The sequence below is a fragment of the Melospiza georgiana genome, chromosome 7 (genome assembly GCF_028018845.1).
Source record: "Melospiza georgiana isolate bMelGeo1 chromosome 7, bMelGeo1.pri, whole genome shotgun sequence".
Taxonomy (NCBI): Eukaryota; Metazoa; Chordata; class Aves; order Passeriformes; family Passerellidae; genus Melospiza; species Melospiza georgiana.
The window spans coordinates 22991787-23010605 of NC_080436.1; the positions used below are offsets into that span (position 1 = coordinate 22991787).

An 18819-nucleotide genomic window follows, 5' to 3' on the forward strand; every position below is an offset into this window, starting at 1 on the left:
GCATGTAGCTCTTAAGTCACCTTCTGTTCAGAAAGACCTGCACCTTTACTGGTGAGCTGAAATCATAAATCCTGGGACCTAAAATGTTGCTCTACTAAGAAGAGTCCTGTGCAAGGCTGTGTATGGATCACAGCAATTTAGATGCCAGTCTGTTGCTATCCTAAGCTGAAATAGGACAACCTATTTGTAGATTGTCCTTGTGTTAGTGTATAGCCCATGTCTCTCCTACAGAAACCAAGCAGGCTGACTTATTTATTCATTCAAACCAGGTACTATAAATGTGTGCTTATACCTGCTTCCTAATGAGGGATGAAATCTGGCTTGAGTCTGTTTGCACACTATCATTTGCTGGAGTTCATGAGTGTTGCTAGACATCAAATACCAGCTTGTTCACCAGACCTGCAGTGGGCCTTTTTACACCTCCCCCTGACTCTGTGATTTTCAGGATAACTTAAATGTGAGATTTTTTTTCTCAGAAGAAATTTTCTGAAATAATGTTGCTTTATACTGGTTTTGTCAGCACATTTATAGCAAGGAATATTGCAGTCTGTAAATATGATGCCTTCCTCTGTTTTTAAACCTTCTTAGACATGAGGCTCCATGTGTACACTGTCGGGAGCTTGTTTTTTTTGCTGCTTTTGTCCAGTGATGAGTGATGTGTGCCGTGGGCCCTCTCTCATGCTTTGCTCAGAACAAAGTGCTAGAAAGGAATGTTGTTGCGTCTATTTTCACCTGGTCAGGTTACATTGTGTATAATTACTCAGTATTCAAGACGGGCCTTACAGGCTTATCAGGAATTGCACTCATTTCCCAATCAGTTTCATTATTCCATAGTTACAGGATTTTCCAATCAAGATACTGTATGTGATTGATTTCATAAGTGACTATCTTGCCAGTATTAGCACTGCTAGGCTCATCTCAGAATGAGGGAGATGTGCACTACCTGCAGTCCACTGTGAAACATAATTCAAACTATCTCTTGTTCTAGCTTTGCTCTGGCTTTGGAGTTATTTATCATGATCAAATAGGCATAACCCCTCTAAAAATGACATAAACAGAAAAATTGTTACTTTGCTTCTTTTGTCATTCATAATTGGAGGTGAGCAGCTCTGAAGGTCTTGAGGAGAGAACACCTTTTAAATCTCATAGTAGAAAAAGCAAAATGGTGAGATTTAACAGCTGTGTGCTCAAATTCTATAGTCCACCAGAAGAAACTTTTCTTTATCAGATTAGGTGGGGTTGGTTTGCTCCCTGCCTTGGCATAGTGGGTAGCAAGAGCTGTGTAGCACAAAGCAAGGTGTTAGTAAAATAAAAATCCTGATTATGTAGAAGTTGGAATACGTAAACACATTTATGCTCTGAGATTTCCAGAAAACCTTGAGTAATTTGATGAATTTAAGTTGCAAATAAATATTTTACTGAGTTAGATAAAGGAGGACAAGCAGACTATGTACTCTGAGGTAGCTGATGGCCTCTTCTTGTGCTTTGCTAAACATTAATTATGGAAGCTGTTAAATGTACTGTGATATATGTATTCTTCCACCTTTAATCCTTGAAGGCTTTAGGGAAAAAGAGTTTTATAAGTTTTGGAGGACATGGTGACAAGAAAACCTTGTTGGGGTTTTTTTTTTTTTTTTTTTTTATTGCGGAAGGAATATCTTTCTAAAGCTGCTGGTGAAGATATCTTGCCTCCAGTGGAGTGGAGGGGACTTAGAAATCCATCATCCTCCAGTCAAGCAGGTTGTTTCTGGAAGTACCTTTGGAGAGCAAATTTGCACTGAATCACTGTTCTCCTGTATTAATTTGCATGTGTCTGTTGTTTGTTAGCAGCTGTTTCTCACTTATTCTCACTTACCAGTCACTCACTGTGACTCTGGTTAACTTGAGGGTGTGCCCCTGTCACTGTGGTGCATTTCTGTAGGATGGCTTTCTGGGGTCCTTGCTTGTCAGTTCTTGCTCTGGTCATCTTTGATATTCTACTCCTCTCCAATAACTGAAATGCAACTTTTAAAGCCAGTCAGTGTATAAAAATTCACCAGAAAAAAGGTAACAGGTAACTTATTGGATACACTGGCAAGCAGAAAGGTCACTGCAGAAGCAGTGTCTGCTGCCTCCTCTGGCTCCCTCCTCCCTGGCCCTGCCCTGCTCTGCCCCCAGCAAGATGGGGGAATGACAAGATTTGCATTTGCAGCCCTTTTCTTCTTACTGTGAGATGCATGTACTTGTTTTATTAGGGATTAGAAGTAAAAGAAATAAAGTATTCCCTCCTTGTGTCTTGTAACTGAAGCAGGTTGTGCTACATACAGGAGATGCATTGAAATAAACTTTCTGGTTTAGCAATGTTAAAAGGGAAGAGCAGTTACTATTCTTCATTTTGCATGGTATTTCTCAGGCTGTTATATATCATCTAGAGGAAAGGATGGGAGTATATTGCTTTCTCCCATACTGCTTCAGACCATCTGATAACTGCTTTTTCACGCACTGGAGGAAGGGTTTTTTTTTATTTTATTGTTCCTCCTGTGTTTGTCTCCTGAGGCAAGTGCTCTCCTGCCACTTAAGCAGGCAGAAGTTTTCCTCTAGAAAGGAAATAGCTGTCAGCTTTCAAACAGTTATCTTCTGGAAGTGCAATATATGAGAGTGGCCAAAGAGTCCAGCCCTGCTGCTAGAAATTAGAAGGCAGCTTATGGGAAATTTGTCCTTTAAGATGAAGGGAAGTGGGAATGATATTCTAGGGGAAATCAAAGGGGAAAAATTCAGTGTTCACAATAGTTTCTAACACTGAGTCATTCTTAATTATTTTTACAGAACTGTATCATATGAAAAGTCTCCTCTAACTTACTGCTTAATAAATATATTCATGATCTTTGTTATCTAGAATTCTGCTTCATCTGATGGTTCTTTGTAGAAGCTATTTTCACATTTGGCTGGGCTACCAGAATACTTGCCTCAATTATGAGATTACATCTAGAATTCAAGATTTCTGATAAAGTCATACCAGCCTAACCCTGTATTAATTTTCTCAGAGACATTCAGCATTTTTTCAACATACCATTTGATTGCTTCAGACTTTTATTTTCATAATATCCTTATGAGACAGAGCAGGTGATGGATTTCCTTGTTCATAGTTGTAACTGAAAGATGCAGAGGGTGTCGCAATGAAATTGTCTTTACCCAACTCAAAAAAATTAATGAGGAATGATATGATAGTGCTATAGCCTAATTCAGTTCCATAACATGCAAAGTTAGTACATTCTCCTTACTTTTGGTCTATTTAAACATCTATAACATTTCTGTTTATAGTACATCTTTATTAAATGTATTTTAGTAGCAGCTGGAAATACTCAGCCCATCTTAATACCCTACTCAGCATGTTCTTCATTAAGCACTGAGGGAACAAGGACACACAGGTACTGACTACATGTGACAAATTCTGTTGGCCATTCTTCATTGTGGGAAGGACATCTTACATCACACAGAGCTTCTCAAGAAATGGCATTTGCCTAATATATGGTCATTTGGCTTATTTCTCACTGTTGGTATTAAGCACCTAGATAGTTCTAGAATCCCTAATGCGCAACCTGCTTAAAATGTGACTTTCTCAAGCTTCATTTCTCCTGCATCTTCCAAGTGGCTAATGCACAGAGTTTCTGAAAATAAAGTCACTTGTAACTCAAAATGGATATAAAAATGCCAAGCTTTGCAAAAGAACTGTTCTTAATGAATAACAAACTATTTATCACCACTGTTGGAAGTTCCCACTAAATGTCAAATGAGGTCACTAATCCACATGTTCCAGTTGACCTCAGGAGAAGCTTCACACAGCAAGACACTCCCACTCTGTTCAAGTACTTGGCATGCTTTTGTGCAAACTGGTTTTCATTTTCTTTTTAGTGGCTTTTCTGGGGGTTGGCTTTTTTTTTTACATGGTGTTTTTTAAAGCTTGAAGATATTTAAAGTTGGTGTCTAGCAGTAATTATTTCATCTTGAAAGGGAAAGGATGACTTGAATTAAATGTTTGTTTAAGCAGCACATCTTGTTATAGCCTGCTTAATTGTCATCTGTTGTGACAGTTCCATTTGTCTTTTACAGGAAGCCCATGATGGACTTGCTGATCTTTCTCTGTGCACAGTATCATTTAAATCCATCAAGTTATACCATAGAGTTGGTATCAGCAGAAAATACCCAGATTAAATTCAAACCCAACACACCAGTGGGTATGCTTGAAGTAGAAAAGGTGATTGTAAAGGCAAAACAAATTGATAAGAAGAAACCTGCTCCAGTTATACCAGAGGTGAGAACTCAAATTAAGCATATTGAGAAATTAGAATTACTGCTGTATTCAACAAATTGAGCTGGTAGCTCATCCTTTTGTTTCAGTGTTTCCTGTTTTCTTTCATCCCCTCACCTTGAAGCTCTGTGAAATGCTTTAGTCTGTTTTTGATAAGCTTCTCTTAGGTAAAATGCATCTCAATTTCTTGTAGCAAATATCTTTGCTGCTGAAAGAAGGAAATCATGCAATATTATTTGAAATCCCATGCTTCATTGGCCTTTTGAAAAATTCTGCAGATGAAGTGTGGCTGAGGACAGCCTTGAACAAATTGATAATCAGTATCTTGTACCATCTGTCCTGCTGTGATATATGTACCCTTCTGATTGTGTGTTCATTTCCTTCAATACATATTATTCCCTCTTGGGTTTTTCTTATATACCCTGAAGAGGGCAGGAGATTTAAGGAGTACTAAACTAATTTCTGGGTGTTGCCTTAAATCTTTTTCTTGCACCTTTATCGTTGTGCTATGTAGAAGAATACTGACTTTTAATTTATCTAAAGCACTTGCAGAGGGCCAGGAGGGCTCTTCTGCTGCCCTTCTGCTTTCCTTGTTCACCCATGTTGATGCTTGTGGGGCATCACCTGATTCTGCAGCTGCCCAGTGTAACCCTCTGGGCATGTACCCTGCTGCTAAGGGAGGAAACTGTCAGCTAAATGTGTCCTATTCTTGCATGGAAGGGAGTAGAAAAATAGTTCTTAGTTTCTTATGTAATGTTTCTGAACCCGCAGCACTGGTCAAGTTGGCCGTACGTGGAATTCTGGTGATTATTGTGAGGCTGTTGTAAAAATGCCATTTCTTTCAGAATTTGTGCTGGTATTTATTGGATTTTTCTTCTCTTTAGCAAACAGTAAGGGTAGTGATTAACTACAAGAAGACACAGAAAACAGTAGTAAGAGTTAGTCCACATTCACCACTTCAAGAACTGATATCAATTATCTGCAGCAAATGTGAGTTTGATCCTTCACATACTCTGCTACTGAGGAGTTACCAGTCTCAAGAACCCCTTGATATGACAAAATCTCTTAATGACCTTGGACTAAGAGAACTGTATGCCATGGATGTCAGTCAAGGTAAGATAACTTTTGTAAATTGCTGTTATAGAAAAGATAATTACTTAATAATTGTATACATGTTGTTGGGTTTTTTATTTATGAAAATATTTTCTAGAAATTTAGTGTATATTTCAGTGGTTTTCCACTAAATTGAAACTGACTCATGTGTACCTGGACTTTTGTTTTCAGAAGTTCTGTATAAAAGTTTTATTTTCTAACCAAGTGTTCACTACCAGGAGAGTTAGCTGAGCACAAATCCTCACTTAAATGTAAAGTCTTCTTTTCCTTTCCTCACACCTTCCCCAAAAACTCCAACAACACCCTACTTCCCTTAGCTCCTACATGACATCATGATGACCTGAAAAGAGCAAATGTTAGAGAAAATCAGTTTTCTTTTAAATAATTAAAAATCTTGAAAGCATTAGAATATTCAGATGGTCTTTATGTCTAAGTGCTGCTTGCTAATTTTATAGATTGTGAAGGAATAATAATTGTCTTTTCAATTCTGGTCCAGCAGGGACACAATGTAGTAACTTTCCAATATTTTGTACAGATATTCCTAGGCCAGAATTTAACTTTATCTGAACAGGTGACAGATTTACTATACTGTAATTAAAAATTTTGTACAGTGTGGTTTGGTCCATTTCAGACGTTTCTCACAGGAAATTTTTCCTCAATGTGTAAAGCAATAATATTGATTGACTCACTCCTGGTATTGACCACTGTTTTATTTGCTTGATTTTATTTCTGCTTAAAACTTGTGGGGCTTGTTGGGGTTTTGTTTGTCTTTGCCCCTCTTTCTACCTAAATATGGTAACTTTAATGTTTGGTGATTACAGTTTCAGGAATTTTCTCAGTTTACTTTCTAAAGGTCAGAATGACAAATTTGGACAGTATTTCATTTTTCCATAGAGAAAACAAAAATTAAACATCTTTCTCTTCCACACTGGAAACCAACATATTTTTTATTTGCCAAAATGTGTTACTTTGATTGTGTGTGCTCCCAAATGCATGATTTGTTTTTTGTCTGGTTATTTACTGCTTTCATCTGCAGACTGGAAAAACTGCTTTTTGCATGATATGATGTGTGTTTTACTTGAAGGAGGAGCCAAAAATCCTTAGGTGGGCATACCAGGGCATATATGCTTTCCACACAGAAATTTAGATGTTCTTCAGTTCTCTTAATATGAAATAGTTCAGCATTTCAATTTTGCAGGCAGGTTCAAACTCTGAATTTTCCATTATCTTCATGAAAGTAAATGGTGAATAAATTCTATTAAGTAAAATGTATATTTTACTTAATAGAATTTAAGTTGAAATTTTATTAATATTATATTTTAATTTTATATTCTTCTATGTTTTCCAAGTTTGGACTGTCTAACCATCCAAATCAGAGCAAACTATTCTACATACTGATTTTTCTCGTTGCTTCAGAAATACAAGTGAGGCCTCGCTGCTTATGTACACAGTTGCAGTCTGTGTTACATGTCTTCAGGCTCAAGTTCTAGAATGATTTAAGTATTAGGCAGTAAAGATGGACATCCTTTTGCTTCTGCAAAGTACCCAGTTAGTTTTTCACCAATGCTGAAGATCCAGCTTGGCTTTCTGTGTTTGTATCTTGTTACTACAGCCTTGATCCAGATTCACATTTTCTGTCTTTCTTTTTGTCTTTCTGTAGCCACATCACCAGTTGATTTAAATTTACCATCTTTTCAAGGTATGGTTTATTGAAATAGGCAGTGAAACTTAGCTCTTATGGGACATAAGCACCTGCTCCTACTGCAACATCTTCTTAACTCTGACATGAGTAATATCTCTGTCCTATCTTAAATGCATATTGCAAATGGTAGTACAGAATTGGATATACACAGCTATATAGAAAGTACTTTTGTATAGTTTTTGCCCTAGATCAATTTGTTCAATTTAGGGTCATGTTTATGTTGATACTTTTACCAGACTTGCAGATTTCTGTTGCTCATTACATGTGCATTCAATGAGATTTCTTTCAGAAATTCATTCTAGTAAAAATAAAAAAAAAAGTCATTAATGAGATTTACAAATCCTTTGCATGAATAAATCAATTTAAGGAGGATAAATTTTGCAAGATAACGAGAATTGATTTGACTGTTTTTACTATAACTGCCATGCAATTATAGTAACTGCAACTCAAACACTGATTGAGTGTTTGGGGGATCTTTCTCCATAGTTACACCATGTGCAGGCTGGCGCCTGGCTTGTCCCACATCACATTTTGCCACAAATTTAAGCCATTAGGAATGGAGAGCTGAAAAGTCTAATGCTCTTTTCCCCTTTTATTACCTTTTTGATATGAACCATCGCATATGACAAGTGGGGTGGGCTGGATTATGTTCTGGTATTAAGAGCAGCTGAAACTCATCTGCCCTGGGTTCTGAGAAGGAGAGGAAGAATATGGATGCTAAGCAACCTGTTCATTTTGCCACATCTAGAAAAAATATTAATATAGATGATTTATGATGTGTTTGGTGTATCATTGCAGGAGGTTTGTCATATGGTGAAATAGTGAGAACGTAGGAAAAATAATCTCTGCATGACGTAATGTCTAGTACTATTGTTTTCTATTCTAGGGTCCTACCAATCTGAAAACATAGATGTTCTGAAGGAGAAAGAAAACAAAGGATTTTTCAGCTTTTTCCAACGAAACAAGAAGAAAAGAGAACAAGTAAGGTGTAACTTTGCATAAGGAAAACTTCTAGAAACGTATTCAGACTGAGCAATCAATACTGTTGATAATTTTCCAGAAAATATCTGCAACTTGGGTTTCTTTTTGTTTCGCACACCTCAAGGCTGCCAGTGCCCCAGCAACTCCACTGATGAGCAAGCCGAGGCCAGCGTTCCTGGCGCGGTGCGGCACGGTCAGCGGGCAGTACGACTCCAGCACGCTGCCGGCGGAGATGCCCAAGAAGCGCCGGGCGCCGCTGCCCCCCCTGCCCAGCTCCCAGAGTGCCCCCCAGGAGCTCGCCCGAGCCCAGGGCACGGCCGCGCCCGGAATGGTGAAATCCAACAGCTTTGGCAGGAGTGAGCAGGTCAGTCAGTTACCTCTGCTTCACTTCTCTTTAAAAGTACGGACATAACAACGCTCATAACCCTGTTGTTAATATACGATGAGGCTTGAAATAAAAGTGAAGTAATTGCTTTAAAAAATTTTTAGCTAGAAAGTAACTGTAGAAATTGAACGATGCACTCCTTTTAAATTTTATGATCAAAAGTAGCTGCCGTATTTTGAAGAGGTAGCACCAACTTCTTCTATTAATTGGTCTTGTAAGCACCTTTTTGTTCTTTTAGATGAATACTTTCTATATTTAACTATGAGAAGGTGGTCTCACTTTATTATAACTAGTAATTAGGGTTAATTATTCCTGTTAATTTAAAATATTTTAGTTACATGAAATATTGAGTAGTTTGCTCTTTACACTATATTGTTGAAAAAAGTGGAAATGGGGAGCAGTCTAAATATTGTTCCCAGCAAGTTAAAGTAAGGTTTTTATTTTAAAAATTGGGTAGTATTTTGTTTAGGCAACGAGGCCTGGGCTACATATTTGAGTAACATTATATATATGTATATACCATGACATGCAGAAATTGTGCCTATAGAATTTGTGAGAATTGATGCATCAACTACTATCCTGGTATTGCACATATTGTCAGTTGTGAATTCCAATAAAAGATAAGGGTTAACATTTTTGTTATCTATATTTTTAAATTTAATTTCTTGCTTTGCTTTGAATACAGTATCTAAAGGTGGTCTTTGGATGTGAGGTTATTAACATGCTAGAAAAACTAAATGCAGAACTAAATGAAATCCAAGTCTGAGGGATTAATTTTGGGTTAGACTTGGCAACAAGAAATTTCAGACTGTGACTACCTTTATACAATGATTTAGTCTTTCACTGATGCACAGAACCACAAGAGAGCACTGTTTAACAGAAGTTCTGCTTTTGTGTATTGTGTCCTGCTGAAAAGCTTTATCATTTGAAGAAGATAAAGGTTTCTTTCTGAATTTTAGTAAAAGGAATCTTTGGGGAGAGTAAGAAAATAATGATTTTTTTTAAGTCCACCATGTTTCTCTGTTAATTGAGCTAAATTTGTTAAAAATAGCTTGTTAATGTTAACATGCTTTAAATGATTAATATCCTATTATGTCTAAAAGTAATGTATGACTGATTGGCTGTCACTCAATTGCTTAGATTTATTATTTTGTACTGACATTTCTTAGTGATCTGACTGATGTTGAATATCTTACAAAGAGAGGACATCCTGATCAAGTTATATTTTTGTGGATATTTTCTATTCTGTACTACTTGGTGCAACTCACTTGAAACTTAGAGGCCTTTGGCATGCTTTTTTTAAGGTGATTTCTCCCTCATTTGGATTTAATTGCACAGTGATTTATCAGAAAATACAGTGCTTGGGACTTAAATGTGGACAAATATTTGCTCCTTCCTTTGAATTTTATTAAATCAAGTAAAATATTTTGTGTTGTGCTATCTACCTTCCTATCTAATGAATGAATTTGACTTAGTACATATTGCTCAACTTGATCAGGGAACTCCTTATAAGGAACCTGTGGGAAACTTCCTTGGAGAATAAACTTGCTGCTTGGAAGAGTACTAAAACATTTTCAGAGACAGCCTTCCTGCAGTACAGAGTAGTCCATTCTCCTAAGTGGGAATGGGAATAGACATGAAAACAAACACTTACATGTTTTTGCACAGTCTTATTTAAATTTGCCACTGAAAGAACTCAAGTTCAAAAATAAAAGGGAGCAGAACAATTCCCAGAAAGAAATACATAGATACTTCTTGGACATGCAGAGGTTCTCTTGGGAATGCAAAAGCAAGCCTGGTGCTAGAGTGGCAGAAGATGTCATGAGCAAGGAATTTCTAAGTTAGTGGCAAGCAAAAATCTGAGGATAAAGGATGAAGTCATCTACCTTTTATTTTAGCAAGGCGTTCATCACAGTCTACCTCAAATTTTTTTCTTGAAAAAGTGAGATACAAACCAGACAGATGAAACACAAGATAGGACAAAAAGTGGCTGCAGTTCAAACAGTGGGGGTAATGGCTCCAAGTCAGACTGGTTGTAATGTGGAGTTCCCAAGAAGTTGGTAGTATAGCCAATAGTGTTAAATGTCTTAATAAACCATCTACATCATGGAACTGAATCCACCTTCAACAAACTTGAAGTTGGCACCAAAATGGGCAGAGAGGCAGGTGCTCCAGCCACCAGTCAGGGAGGCAGTGACAGGATGAACTGCCTGCCTAGGTTCGAGAGAAATGTTCAAAGTAGTAACACCAGACAACAGTGAAATGAGCCAACTTTAAGGGAACAGAGTTCTCACTGCTGTCTTTCTTCAAATTCTCAACATATTGTAGTCCGGTTTCTCACAGTATGAAAAAGGGTTTTAATGTTTACCTCCTACAGCTTCCCCAATAATTTTACATTAAAGAAACTGCTTTCTCTTTGTGCAAGCAGTTAATATTCTGATATGAGGTTTGGAACTTCTTCTGTCTCCATTTCAATGTGTTTAGAATTAGTTTTTAGGGACATGGTACTATTTTTAGGGGAGAAAATAGTACAGTGGATGACAGGGTACCTTTTACAAGTTATTACATAGCATGATTTGCTTATTTTTCCTGCATGAGATTTGGAAGATGCTAGTAAGCTTAAATGGTTAACATTTGTCCAGCAAATTTCTATTTCAATCAAGTGGGAAATGAGCATGTTAGTCTCTAATATTGAAATCTCTCACTTATTTGTCAGTTCTAGTTCTGGGCAAGATGACTTTTGTCAGAAGTATGTTTAAAACTAGCAAGTTTAAATATACTTGCAAGTAAAGAGGACTCTCAAGGGTTTTTGCAAAAAAGTGTTGTTGTATAATTTAGTGTGTGTATCTTCACAGTTTTCATAATAGTGGTTGCAATTTTCTAGTAATAACACTTCTTTAAAAGAAAAGTATTTGCTTATGCCCAAAATGCCACAGCTGATTTTCTTCCTACTGCTTTATTTATAAAAGCTAGACTGATACATCTGCATTTTATCCCATTAATGCTTCTCTCCTTACCCTGTTTACACTTGTTAGCAGCATGTGTAAACTATGCTTGGGTAGGAACAAGTGAAAAATTTTAGTTAAAACTTTTACAGTTTAAAATAATGGATAGAACTTCTCAACTCTAGAAATACAAATTGCTGTTACTTACACAACCCTAGCTCCTGAAGAAATCTAAATCTCCAGGCTACCTCTTAAAAAAGAAAAGGAAGAAGATGGGAGAATGGGTGAAGGATGGGAAGCAGCTAAACCTTAAAGTACTTCTGAAAAGATTTTTTTAGCCATTGTCACAGGACAGCTTAGTTAGGATTTCTGTGAGGGGTGAGTTCCATGCTGAAGAAATTACACCAGAAGCTTGCCTGCACTTTATGGTCAGCTCTTTAAAGGAGAAGTTGGACAATGATGCATTGAGCACATGGACAGCAGGGAAGTTTTGGGTAGAGCCAGGGTAAACAGTGCTCAGGACTATCTGAAGTTTGCATGAAGATAATCTGATATTATTCTGAAATGTTTCAGAATTGGTGATAAATGTTGAATGCATCCACTTTTCAGTATATCAGATGCACAACTTTACTCCTTTATTGTATTTGTCTCTTTACCAGTAAGATAAATCCTAGTAGAAAATAGTCATATTGGTTGTTTGGACAGAATATCACCAGCTGAGTTTCTTCAAATGTATTCTGTATGTCTTTTCTTTCCAATGGATCAGAGGTATATTACTTCCTTTGTAGTACTCAGGATAAGTTCTTTCCAATGGATCAGAGGTATATTACTTCCTTTGTAGTACTCAGGATAAGTTTAAGTGTTTTGGGGAGCTTAAGCCATGTAATAGAAATTGAGTGCATGAGTTATTGTAGGAGCAAATACATATTTTTTGCTGTTACTCCTTGGACATATGCCTGCATATACAAAGGGAAGAAAGAAATATTGGAAATATGAGTAGCAATGTACTTTGCTATCCCTATATGATACACTCACCTATATTTCTCTGTTAAACATAGATGTGTATGGACAAAAGAGGTGGGATGTGGTGATATGAAAATTTCTCTCTAGTGATCCTTGGTACGGGGTAGGCTTTCCAGCACACTGGAATGCCCCACTACCACTGTATTCATTCCCAAATGCTTTTTGGTTTTTTACTTCCATTGCAGCTTCAAAATTACTGTGCCTTGATTACCTTGCTTTGCTTTTTTTGAAATGAAAAGAAGGGCAAGGCACTATATCTGCCACTGCTTTTGGAGGCTGGAACTTGGGAGGCACTGGCATCCACTAGTATTTGCTTGGGGTGGATTTGGTGTCAAATTTGAGATTAAAAAGTTTTCATATCCACCCTTGCTTGTTGCAGGATGAAGAGGGTGCATGGTGTTAAAAGTAGAACTCCTGCATGTGTTATAGAAGTTATAACAGAGTTCACTGGTGTTTCTGCATAAACACAGTTAATTACTTTAGTGATCCTAACAAGAATTTTAAATGTAATTGATAAAGCGCTGGTTATCAGAGGCAGTTGGTATGACACATGAACACCCAGATGTATATTCCAAAGCTTTGTCAGATATGTCTTAATAACATAATTTTAATTTTTTTCCATCTGTTTAAAGTACTATTTTCACATTACAGCCTTTGTTAGGATTTGAAAGCTCTTAATATTCATATGTTGAATAATTCCTGAGAAAATCTGTTCAACACTTGAACCTTAACTGGAACATTTAGTACTTACTTGAAATCTCTCTTTGCAAATTGTTTGTTTCTTTGGATGCAAAGGGCAGTAGAAAGGCTTATAAAAATCTCCTAGTAGCATTTATGCTCTTGTGCTGAGAACATTTCCCCTCCCCACACGCACACACACTTGTTGTGTGCAGAGGGGACTCTGGTGACATCTGCTCAGTGCGTGAGCGCGCGCGGAGCTCGGAGCCGCTGAGGGAGCCGCGCGCAGCACAGGGGGCAGACCTTGGGACAGGGAAATGTGACTTTGTGCAGAGCACAGGGCCTGCAGCCTCAGCACAGCTGCCGGAGAGCAGACACACACAACTGCCCAGCTCTGAGGAGGAAATGCTTCAGCAAGGAAAAAAAACCAAACTCATTTGGGGAAATAATGTTGTATTTGATATCCCCTCCTGGATAAATTCAAAGGCTGAATACTATTAATTATTTTCACTTTTTAAGAACTATTTTGGAACTGTGAATAAGGAATGCTAAAAGTGTAAAGTGTTTTTTGTTGTGTGACATTTTAATCTAGAAATTGACTTGTTTAAAAACTACTCAAGCATGCAAGTATTTTTAATTGGGATTGCTGTGTTCCTATCATCTGGTGTTCTTAAAAAAACATTCCACCTTGTGCTTTGTGTTTTCTCCCTTAAACCCTGGCTCTTGCTTTGCTGTAAAAGGTTTGAGTGCTTGCTTTGGCATTAGAGTGGTGGGTAGAATTGTGTGTACATTTTTGGGCAGTGATGTTCCTTATAGTGCAGTATTTGTGGCTCTGTTGTACCTGATATCAGGGTGGGACAAAGCAGATGACTGAGGGTGCCCAGGGTGGCTCAGAGGATAGTTTTTCATTCAAAGCCCTGTTCATCCATTCAGGTATTGTACTGCAGTCTCATGGGAGCTGCCAAACACTGCCTGACAGACACCTTGTGACAGTATCTTTTCTGTTGTCATTTTCTTTATAGATTTGACTGTATACAACCAAATGCTGCAGCTTTTGGTCTTTAATATCCCACTTACTGTGGAATCTTTGGATATTTGTTCAGTGGCAGCTTTCGATATGATAAGCATCTTTTTCCATGGAAATTGACACGGTCAACAATTCTATTGTCTGATGTTTTTGAAAGGATTGTCAGTGAAACAAGAATATGTGGGTGTCTTTATGCCTTCTCTGTTCCTTGATATTTTGCTTTGTGAAGCAGGCTGGTTAATTGAAGCACAGAGAAGTTCTCTGGAGATGACCCCACACCCAACTGTGTGGATTCTAGACAGAAATGAATGTCACTGCAGGATTTTATTTTATTGTTGTGAAGACGAGTGATAGGAATCAGAATTACTACAGAAACAGGCAGCTGTGTCCAGTTCCAAAATCCATTCCTTTATTGCTGGAATCCTGAACACTTTCTATCTAATAGATGTGGAGATTATTATTTTCTTCAGCATAAGGCAAACTGTAGTTAGGAATGGCAGGCAAATTTACAACCACTGTCTTTCTGAGACAGAGAATGTGTTTCTAAAAACAGCTTAAAATGCATTTGGACTGCTATATCATAAAAATATGAGGTCTTCAGCAAGTATCCTGTGTCCATTTTTTAATTGTTTTGATTATTTGTGAAATAAGATTTTTTACTTTTGCTACAATAATAAGGGCACTACTGTGCTGTAACATCAGTATGTACTATAACTTTTTTTTGCAACTTAGTAAATTAAACTTTGTTAAATATTCAAAGACAGTTGTACTAGATAAGTTTTGAAATCAGGCATTCTAAACATTTTTATGGAAGTTCAGGTATTTGAAGGAGGGAAAGAAATCTATACTAATTATGTATACAGGCCAATTAGGACTGCTGTTGAAAGAATGGAGAAGGAAACTCTGTTATGTCATTGTGGTAGGATGTAGTTGAAACTTCTTTCCACAATGATTTTAGCTACTTTTAGAAAAGATTTATTTTGGGTTTGTAGAATACCCTTTGGGCATAAAAGAATTAAAATTCTCTTTTAGACTCTATGTAACAACTGATTTTCTTCTATTGCTCTATGTTGCACATCTGTGAATATATTCAATTACTCAAGAAAATCTTGTTTTTTAAAAGCAACTCCTTGGGGGAATTAAGATGAAAGAACACAATACATTCGGTAATACGTTCTCTCTTTCCCAAACGAACACTATAAATACTTGTGGAGAATAATTACGGGAGCTGTTTCAGTGTTTTCCAGTGACTGCTAATAATGTTCCTGCGCCGTGTCCCCTGGCAGGCCGCGGCGGGGTTGGTGCGGAAGGGCTCCCTGCCGCTCGGCGACGCCGCTGCCGTCAGCTCCTCGCTGCGCAGGACCAAGCGCAAGGCGCCCTCGCCGCCCTCCAGAGCACCCGGAGATCAAAGGGAAAGCAGTAATGAGCCTGGTAATCTTTTTATGCTGTTTAATTGCAAGGCAACAGAAAGTATAGCTGGCTAAACATTCAGGTAACGCCACCGTATGAGATGAGAACCTCGAGTGAGCAACCACAAAAGCGCAGATGCAAAGGATGCGTTTGTTGATGTTCCCTCACCAGCCAGGGCAGCCTGGGAGCGGTGCCCAGGCAGGGGTGTCCAGGTGGGAGCCCAAGCGGGAACACCGGCACCGCAGAGCCCAGCCCGGGCCAGACGGCTGCCAAACCTGCTCCCTTCCTCTGTGCCAGGGATTCACACAGGTGTATCTGCCACGGTGCTTTGATCTTACCCACAGCAGGGCAGGAATCTCCAGCATGCCTCATAATCACAGGCCTTATGTTATCTGAACACAGGTGTTCCACTTGTCAAACACACAAGATTAAAAAGCAATTAATATCATGTATGTGGGGTTTTGCACCCCTACTGCAAGTCACTTGAGTGTGTTTACAGTGCTCCTCATCAATCTTCTGTTATTTTCCCACAGGTGTGAGAAAGAGAGGTATTTAGAGCATGCAGATCAGAAAAAAACCCCAGACAATACCAAATTAATTATATTTAGGTTAAGTACAGAATTGTGTTTATGTTATTCTGAGGACTGCTTGGGGTGGGAGAAAAGATTAGCTACTCTGGATCAGAGAGAATATCATAGTAAATGGACTGACTAGAAGAATCTTAAAGAATGTCCACTTGTTTTTATATAATTCTTCCATTTGATCAGAAATTCAGTTTGCTGGTTCAAAAATACCTAAGAGTTAAGATTAAAATATCTGGAAAATGTGACAATGAGAACTAATTGTTTCAGAGGAGTTTCTTGAAGAAATTTCTAGGCTGTATGACCACAATCTAACATTTTATTTAGAACTTTTGTTGGTGCTGAAACTGAGAGGTGATAAAGGTTGTTGCTTCACTTTTTGCAGTAACAGAGTCAACAGAATCAGCCTCCACTAAAGTGGAAGGAAGAGCCACCGAAATGCAGCCTGAAACAGGTTGGTAGTTTCTACAAAAGTACTGATATAATTTACTTCCTAGCAAGTTATGTTAATTCATAGCAATAAATTACTATACTACAGATGTGTCATAAGTATAGAACTAATTTTAGTGCTTCAGATCAATTAAGTTTTCCTTTGAAGTAAAAGTGTGGCTTTCTAAAGTAAGAATATTTTACCTTTGTTGTCTACAGAAACAAATACAGTATATTTTGTGGTGCTATCTGTGCTTTGCATTTAATAAACTGAACATTATCTCTGATTTCTCTCCTTCCTTACAAGTTACAGAAAAGAACTATCCAGAATTTTTTGTGATTTTTTTTGTACCTCATAACAAGGTTTTCAAAAGCTAAAGCCCAGTGTTGTTTTTAGAACCCTGCCTTGTGCTGCCCTTGACCTGCATAACATAGGGGCAGGAGCAAATCTGTGCCTGGCTTTTGGTTGACATCTGAACAGCCTTTGAAAACATAAGTTGTAAATCTAAACTGAATGCATAAATAGCTGTTTATACATTAAATTATTTGTTGGTTATTATGGGAAAAATGTGATTTATGAAAGTATAGCTGTTTAAGATACAATTATTTAGCTGCTGAACATAATGCTTTTTTAAATTTATGGTGTTTGTACTGTGAAATACTGTTGCTTGTAAGCACCAGACTGTGGGGTTCAGTATACAACATCTAGAAGTCTTCTAGAATTTGCAAAAGCTTTTAGAATAATCAGTGGCAGTGCAGTCTGAAAAAATAACTCTTCAGTGAATTTATTAAGAATCAAGTATATAAATGCTAAGCCTGTGGGGTGCCACTGTCATTATATAAGGCTAAGCACTCAGTTACTGTGCTAGTTGACAGGTATTTTAAAGTAGTTTTCCAGGTGTTTTATTCTGTATGCCAGTCAAATTGTTGGAGTGGTAAAACAATGTACCACAAGAGCTTAAAATCATCTGCTAGGATGGTAGGCCTCTGGCAAAGGGGGAAAAATAAAAAACAGTAATCAGTACACTTGGGCTTGGTTTGCGTTTAGGGCAATTTATGTAAATTATTGAAAAAGACATAAAGTAGAAACAATATGTCATGTACTAAATGGGAATGTGAACCTATGCTGTGGAGTCTGGGGTTGAAGATCTCACAAAGTAGTAACCTTTCCTTGTCTTAGCTGTTGCAGCAGATGAAAGAGAATAATCAAATCTGAGTGTGTGGTTTGTTTATTAGCACTGAATTTTGTGTGTTGAAAACTGTCCGTCCAAATGCAATGTGTCTAAGATGAGCAAGTTCATCATACTGTGATTTTAAATCAAGTTCTTTTGTTTTCTTCTACTTGTTTCCATCTTAAGATTGTTGATCCGTGCTAGAATTTTTGCCTTTCCCATCACTGTAATTAACAAGTGCTGTGTAGATAAACAACCCTGAACTTCAAAGAAATGCCTTGTTTATTTTTTAGATTTAGAAACTTCTGCTTGAGGCATTTGAATGATGTAATTAAATATTTTAATTTAAGCTGTAATGGAAAGAAATAGAAGAAGGTAATCATCTTTACTGGGCTTAGGGCAGTCTATATTGAGCCCTTGGATTTACCTTTGCAGTTAGTGACAATCTAGAGTTTTCCTTGTGTCTTCATGCAGTGTCCTTTGCTGAAGATTTAATGTAGTGCAGGTTATTTTTAAGGTACAAATAAGTCACATAACACAGCTTCATTGCCTGTTTTTTTTTCTCATGGGATACTGCTGCTCTCTGGTGGCATCTCTGAAACTGTCATGAGGCCTGTGTATAAAGGGTCCTTATAGTAAAGGCCCTCATGCTGGGAGAAACTCTATTAACCTGCAGCAAAATCAGATGCAGTACGCTTGTCCTATTCCTAGTCTGAAAATTATCCGTGTTTGGGTATTGTTTTAAATGGGTCAAATAGTTCAGTACCACTTAAATTGCGAAGTTGGACATAATTTTAACTTTACAAAAACCCAGGAGTTCCTTCTGTTTGGATTAATACTGCTTTGATTGTCAGGCATCTGGGAAGCATTGTGGGTTTTGTTTGGCTGTGACTGTCATTCCAGAGTGGTTCTTTTATGCAGTGTTACTTCAGCAAATAAGCAAAAAAACCTAAGCTGCAAATACAGTGTTACTTATTGCCCTAAACTGAACCACTGCAAATGTTTTGGTGTCTCTTAGCTGTGCACTACTTAGACACATATACATGATATAGTATGGAATAAGCAACTTTTCTCTTGTGAAATGA

The 18819-nt window shown here is 37.6% G+C and overlaps 1 protein-coding gene across 2 annotated transcripts in view; it reads left to right on the forward strand.

Annotated features, from left to right (window-relative positions):
- COBLL1 (cordon-bleu WH2 repeat protein like 1) overlaps window positions 1-18819 on the forward strand; it is a 66521-nt gene that overhangs the window by 34852 nt on the left and 12850 nt on the right. For both annotated transcript variants that reach the window (XM_058027574.1, XM_058027575.1), the window contains exons 3-9: window positions 4090-4291; window positions 5173-5401; window positions 7062-7100; window positions 7990-8084; window positions 8209-8448; window positions 15429-15573; window positions 16519-16587. In XM_058027574.1, the coding sequence (XP_057883557.1) occupies window positions 4090-4291; window positions 5173-5401; window positions 7062-7100; window positions 7990-8084; window positions 8209-8448; window positions 15429-15573; window positions 16519-16587 (1019 nt within the window). The remainder of the gene's footprint in view (window positions 1-4089; window positions 4292-5172; window positions 5402-7061; window positions 7101-7989; window positions 8085-8208; window positions 8449-15428; window positions 15574-16518; window positions 16588-18819) is intronic.